Below are 7413 nucleotides of genomic sequence, written 5' to 3' on the forward strand. Positions count from 1 at the left end.
AGCAAATATATAGCTTGCTAAAAAAAACTAAATACAATTACGATCTTATTCAAGTGCCAAAGTCAACAGGAGTCTGACAGTTTCAGCGAAGGCTGGATTAGACCTTTAATACACACAGGTGCAGTAATGGCAATTGTTAGCTAAAAAAACCCAAACCTAATCCAACACACTGAAGACATAAAAGAACATGGTAAGATTCGGAATATGTAAAACATCCAGGTTAGATCATTTCTACCAAAAGAGAAGACTGTTTTGCTGTTTTCAAAATCAATTTATAATCGTGATCCGCAACTCGCCTCATTACCCTGGGCAGAGTGAAATCTCTTCCTACTGGGCTAAAACTGTCTCTTCTCACAAAGCCTCATTATCTCTGTAATTCAGCAAATTTCTAGAGCCAGATCTTGGCAAACCAAGTGGGAAGAATCAAAACGACGTCAACAATCAGCTTTACAAGAGAACTGCAACGTGTTAATTCAGGTTTAGATTAGAACAGGGCTATTCAGCTTCTAAGCGGTTGGGGACCCCCTGCACTGCACGCCCCAGCGCCACCCAGCCCCTCCACTGCACGGCATGTCTGGGTGCTCTACTCACCCACTGCTCCTGCCTGGGATGCTTGAGCACAATCCATAGCGCTAAGCAAAAACCCATTCACCACATTCATCATAATAGCTCTGCTTCACTATGTTAAAGTGTTTCTGTCCAATCCATCCAGGAAGAGCACACACCAACTGCTGAAGCTTCCTTAGCCTGATGAAGGGTTTTTGAGCCCGAAAGCTTGCTTAATAACAACTATTCTCCAACCATTTGGGTTGATCTAAAAAAAAGATATCAAATTCACCCAAGGAACCTTGTCTGCCTATGTCCTTAGACCAACACAGCTACAACCCAAACCTCTGTCCAATTGAGGCATATAGGTTCTTAAAGCTATCATTTCCCATGAAGCTGGAGATATAAGCTTAAATATCCTGAAACGTCACCAGAAAAAGCAACTTGGATTCCGCTGATGCAGTTTTATAACAAACGGTCTTCCTCTGCTGGTTTCTGCTTTTGGAGAGTCTTGGGTGCTTAACAAAAGCAGACCAAGTCCCAAAACCAGGTCTCATCATGTTTTTCTACAGAAGCAAGTTCCCAGTTACACTGGGCATAGTTAATTTACCAACTGCCAAAATGAAAGTATCTACATCTCAAGCCACAGATCAAAGTATCACTGATGAGCTTTGAACCACAAATACAACAAGGGGATGATAATGTACTAATAGAGAAATGGAGTAATCGATTACCTTGTAAGTAATCTGCCAAATCACCACCATTGCAGTACTGTGGAAGAGAAAGGAAAGCAGGCTTATATTCAAAATATAAGCACTGGAAGGCTCTCTTGCCTCATTACAAGTTCATTTTCATTTCCTCATGTTCCTATATTTTCTATGACATCTAGAAAATCTCTTCCAGCTGTCTGGCTTTAACATTATTTTGTCAATTATTCAGTTATTAATTTGCGTAAGTAATGGAAACATTTCATAAAAAAAATATAGCATTATGACCTAAAATGCTGCATAATTTATAGAACATAAAATTACTGGTGTATTTAATAGTGCATATGAAAGTAATTATCTAGCTTTCAGACTTATACATACATTTCAGCAAGCTAAGGACACACTGAAGAAATGCCTGCTTAGTCAATCCATTTCAACACTTAATACTTTTATAAATGAAAGCAAATACAAATCCAGTTACACTGGACCATGGCCATTAATACATACCTCCATCACCAGAAAGACTGAGTTGGGCATTTCCTGAAAGAAAAAGTGCAATAAATCTCATTTAGGGATATGACAAGACACAGCCTTTCAAGAAAATCCTACAAACTGTAATATTAGATTTTCAATTAACTGAATGACCTCAGTCAAAAAAAAATAAAAATCAATAACTCTTAGTGTGCAATAACTGAAATTCAAAAGTTTTTTTTGCAATAATGATTAAAGATTTTAAAGTGCATTAGAGCTTTTGAAACTGCTGAAGTAACTGCTGAAGGCCAAATTCAGGAAAAGCAAGATGCAGAGAGCAATAGTATCAGGTTCCTTCGCACACCATGCCTTCTCCTCAGCCTTCATGCTTGCTCGGTTCTTGGCGTGAGAGCCTGTACTACATTGATGAAGAGCTTGAGAGAAAAAAAAATACATCTGGACCCCAGTCAAATTAATCAGCTATTGGATGGCAACTAAGGAGGTCTTGAACATACTTGGTCAAATGCAAATGACTGCATAAGATTTTCCAGAGCTAACCAATTTCCTGTCAGAGGAATTTCAAAGTACAAATCCTTGCTCCGCTGGCAAAGCAAGCATTGATCCTGCCACCTGAAAAGCTGTAAGTCAATCAAGGCTCACACATCCCACTGCCAAATGGATGCCCAAATTGCACTCTCAAACTTGCAGGATACTTAATCCAGGCTCCTTGCCTACTTCCGGAAGTGACCTCCCCAATGAGCGACATATCAAATCACAACCTCGCCGTGAGTCAGACAGATTTTCCAGTGATGACTTCCTCCAACCCAACCAGATGCCTCAGCTAGTTCCTCAAGGACTAGCTAGCTAGCCTCCGACTGCAAGCCAACCATGCCCTTCGCAAACCAGTAAAAGCTGCAATCAGCCTGAAGTGTTGTAAAAGGTAGCATTCAAACTAACGTTTTTAGTGTCTTAAGAGAAAGCCTGCCAGTTCTGCATGGATTGTTGTTAATAGTTTGCTGCCGAGTTCCAATTTCTTAATTGATTTCTTTTTAATTATTTAGCCCATGCCTGCAGAGCCACAAATGTTCATGGCATTTTTTTTTTTTAATTATTTTTATATATAGAGACATAAATCTTGTCTCAGAGTGCACAACCTCAATGGGTATGACAAGATAAGAAGCAGGGGAAGCAGAGAAGTGAGAGGGGATAACAGGAAAAAAAAAAAAAAACATAAATAATGCTCAAGCAGCACAGAACTTCATTTTCATTTTATACAGAGCTAAAATTAAACTTAAGAGCAGGGGTCATTTGAAGTTTGAGCGAAAGGCGTCTTTAGATACTAGACAAATCACAGAAACCACATTTGGAAGCAGAACTGTGGATAGCCCGCCAGCACTTTTTTTTTTTTAATTGCCTCTAGTACTACAGAGTCAGGAAAGGTAGTATGTGGGAAAACAACAGATGCAAGCTTCACCGCTGTCCTCTGCACTTATATTAACCATACGAGTTCTGAATCTGAGTATACCTACAAGACTTCCCACTCCAGAGAGTGACCACTAAGCATTAGCTAAACCCTGAACTTTCATCAAGGAAAAGGATTTAAACCTTGTGTTTTGACTAGCCATCGCAACAAGGAGTTTTCCAGAGACTTCAGACCCAGAATCACAAGGCAGCTTGAACAGGCGTCAATCAGAAAATACAGCGTGGACGCTTATGGGTTAAGATTTTAAGTGCTATGGGCGTAGGACACTCAACTACTTATGTTTTCAAATCAACATAATTTTATCTGCTTATTTCAAAATCCTTGGCACTAAACAAACACATTTTAGCCTGGTACAGCACCAGTCAAAAGTCTGAGAAATAGAACTATAATTACAGCTCTAGGTAAATTGCTTCGGACAAGTTTTGCTTTCAAAATTCCCTGAAGTTTCAGCTGTTATCAAGTGAGGCTGAAAAACAAAAGCTTAGCTATGAGCTCTGGATGCATCAACTCCAGTAATATTAATGCTCAAACTCCTGGAGTTCTTATTTAAAAAAGGTTTTTAATGTATATTAACGTGCAATAACAAGCTACATTTAAAGATGAACTGGGTCTTTTAAAGTTTATTCGGGACAGAGCCAATTGACTGTTTGGAGGAGTTTTCTTCAGCCACCCTCTTTAGCCATGCATAAAAACACTCAAGGGATTTTCCCCCCTCCAGCCCAGATCACTACAGATCTGTTTGTATTTTGAAGCCAGTTTCAAAGAAAGCAAGTTTCTAGGAATGTTAATAGAGTCTCTTGGGAAGGACGAGCTCACTCCCACCAATAAAAACCGATGTTAAAGCAGCAGCTGATCAAATGACAGGAAGTCCCAATTGTTGTGTTTTCCTGCAGCTGCTCCCATAGTCTGCAGCCAAATGCCTCAAAGCCGTAAGCAGCATGCATTTTATCAGGAGAACAACACACTAAATCAGATCAGATACCTGCCCCATCTGTTTAAAGGAATAAGGTGCTTCATGACAATTTAAGATTTCTTTTCTTTCTTCTTGCTGCGTCATATAGGAACTTCCAACTAAACTATCAGTATTTTCTTCTAAAAAAGTCTCCAGGAGACTCCAAGTAATATTCAGAACATAATGCTTAAATTGGAGGTTACTGACACCAATTAAATTCCTAGTATATTCCAACTGATTTCTACCATAAGTAACACAGTTCCCTAGACCCTCGAGTTCAGGAACTCACGCATATTCTCTCTAATCAGGAGGAAGTTCAGGGAGTCGCATCTTACCCATAAGGCAAAAACCTTAGAAATCAGAATAAAGTCCTGCAGAATTACTAGCTCAAAATATGCAACACACTGTTCACCCTCAACAGAAAAATGCAACAAATGACAGGATCCAAAAAAGGCAGCCAACGCTAATCACCGTGCCCATCACTGAACTCAAGAACAAGTTTTCCAGGATTCCCTTTAAAGCAGTGTCTTTTTGATTGAAATTGCTCCTTCAGAAACAGAAAGTTCGTTAGTTGTCCCATGACTCCAACTATTCTTCCTACACCCAAGCAAGTAGAATCGAAATGTAGGTTACCGCCCCCCCACAGTAAACACTGCCATACCACAATTATTTGGACACACCCTCAGACAGCTGGGGAGGTAGAAGGAGCCAGAGCGGGTTGGATCAAAACATTTTTTTGTACACAGCAACCAAATTAAAAAAAAAAAAAAAAAGGATTGTTTTTTTGCAGTTTACACTGCCACTTTTTTTTTTTTTTTTTTGCCAGCCACCTACTATGAATTCAGGCCCATGTGTCCCTTTTGGCTGTTGTATGTAATAAGACAAATTAATTAAATCCTCAGTTTTAGGAAAATAGCAACAAACTGGCAATAGACCAAAAAAATATCAGCCCGGTTATTTCCAGCCTTGCCCCCACTCCCCTTCCAAATCCCAGCTATGCAACTGTAGAAGTAAGGCAGTCACAGTAGCCCAATGTTTATGAAAGCACCCAGGCAAAATCTTACAGCGAACACTTCCCCAAAAATCTCAATTTTGCCTGTGTTCAGCCCTGAATACTACATTCCTGTAATGTTTAGGGTTTTCAAAAATTATACATGTAAAACTGAACATTTCACTTTAGACTCCAATTGGACATTTTTTTTTGAGATACTGTCTGTACCATCTCACATAACTATTTTACTTAGATTGATTTGGTGGAGCTGAAATCAAATAAAAAAAAATCTCAACTTAAGACTTTCAATAAGGCAAAGGCCTGGATTGTTGCATTCTTACATTACTGAGATGCGTCAGTATTTTGTGTTGGCACAGGAGAATCAGTTTTGCCAGGGTTTTTAACCTGCCCACTCCAGTATGTGACAGTTGCCCAACACACTGCAGATAGTATGTTATGAAACAATTCCCTCCTGCGCAGCAGCCCTTGGCTCCCTGCAGCAACATGAATTAACTTCCATGTTTCTTCATTACTTGTATCCCTAATGTAGATATAGCTTGGAACTACTGAACAACAATGGGATTTCAGATCAGAATGGGCAAAATATGCCAAAACACAACTTCTCCTGCAGTTGGTTGGTTAACTCAAATTGTCAACCTATACCAAACTAATTTTTCCCCCATAAACCAAGTCAGTTCTTCAGCCTTCTCTCACCCGTACTCTAAGAAAGGGCCTGATATGTTTTGATGGACAGATGAGACACCTGGCAAAAATCACTACATCACTCTTGCATTAAAACCTACTGGGAATCTGTAATCTGGCCAGAAAAATCCTTTAACTTCCATCTATTCATTTCAAGCCATTAAGTTAATGAGTAAATTAACTGAATCACAAGGAGATTTTTCCAGTTTAGTCAAAAGTGATAACTAGTTTGCATCCTAGAGTAGCACTTGGCACCAGGGCTCGCATCAGGTCACTTAAGTGTATAATCACACCGATTTTTCCCTTGCACACAAATATCATTGAAAACTGCTGAAATGGCTCACCTCAGCACTGCAGCTTACATGTATTTGTATCTGTGGGCTTTTGGACACCATAAGGAATATGAACTCTAAGTTGGGACTACATTAAAACAAAAGCTCATATCTAACGCATTTGGCTGAGAAGCAAAGCTGTTCACATTATCATTCCCTCAATCTGCAGCCTTTTGTTAACTTGCTACATAAAGCATCAGGCAAAGCATACAAACTATAGCAAACCAAGGAACTAATATTCAGGAATAACACTCACCTACAAAGCTATGTTTAATCACCTCTTCACTGAGATAAAAGCTTTCAAAATTGTAAATACAGATCACACAATTACAGCTGCAGTTGCTCCAGCCTACATCTTTACTCACTACAAGGAACAACATGCAAAACAAATTCACATTCTGTTGGAGTAACATGAACATCCATTCAAACATTTTCCTTTAGATGCCATGTCTCTAGTGCTGTCTGTAAAAAAAAATAAATAAATAAAAAAAAAAAATGCATTGGTTGTCTTCATGGTGTTTCTGAATCAACTGATTTAGCAAGAAACAACATTTCCCAGCTAATCAAAACTCTGCCTTTTAATCCCTGACACATGGCAGCTTTCTCAGGATAGAGAAGTGAAAGTCAAGGTTATGACACAGAGCAAAATATTTCTAACTAGAAAGCATAAAAGGAAAATATCTAACTCCAATGTCCAAGATGACTTAACAGTCAGGCCCGTTACTATTCTATCATTCCTGTGACAAACAGCCTGTATTTTTTTTTTGGATGATGAGGGTCTCTACTAGAATGAATTAACTTCCACAATGAACAACCTTACTGAGCTGTCAGTGACTTTAACATCCTAAAATAAGTGTCAATAGGGCCCCATTAGGTCTCCTCTGCCTCCCTTTCCAGAGTAGAAATGGCGATAGATCAAAAGGCTGCTCTCTATTACTCCAAGTCTGTTAACTGTATTCCTTAACCCCACCAAACCTGTGCCCCAAGCACACATGGGCCTCTCAGCTTATACACCGACTCTCATCCGATTAACACATCAGAAAATTACCTTGCACTAAAGCTGCTGTCATCATTTTTTTTTTTTTTCTTCTTCTTAAAACAGAGTGCTCCTCATTTTAGTAAGCTGAATGAATCTGGCAAGAGCACTAATGATTCAGTTGATCAAAGTTTGCTCATCACCTTTCCCCCCCCCCCCCCCCTTTTTTTTCAAAGAAGAAACTACCTTTAAT

The 7413-nt window shown here is 39.2% G+C and overlaps 1 protein-coding gene across 1 annotated transcript in view; it reads right to left on the minus strand.

The window, feature by feature from the left end:
* ULK2 (unc-51 like autophagy activating kinase 2) overlaps window positions 1–7413 on the minus strand; it is a 49799-nt gene that overhangs the window by 34577 nt on the left and 7809 nt on the right. The window contains exons 3-4 of the mRNA XM_025214836.1: window positions 1761–1793; window positions 1281–1317 (exon numbers count right to left, since the gene is read on the minus strand). Of these exons, the coding sequence (XP_025070621.1) occupies window positions 1281–1317; window positions 1761–1790 (67 nt within the window). The 5' untranslated portion in view covers window positions 1791–1793. The remainder of the gene's footprint in view (window positions 1–1280; window positions 1318–1760; window positions 1794–7413) is intronic.

Source organism: Alligator sinensis, unplaced genomic scaffold, assembly GCF_000455745.1.
Source record: "Alligator sinensis unplaced genomic scaffold, ASM45574v1 scaffold1801_1, whole genome shotgun sequence".
Lineage (NCBI taxonomy): Eukaryota > Metazoa > Chordata > Crocodylia > Alligatoridae > Alligator > Alligator sinensis.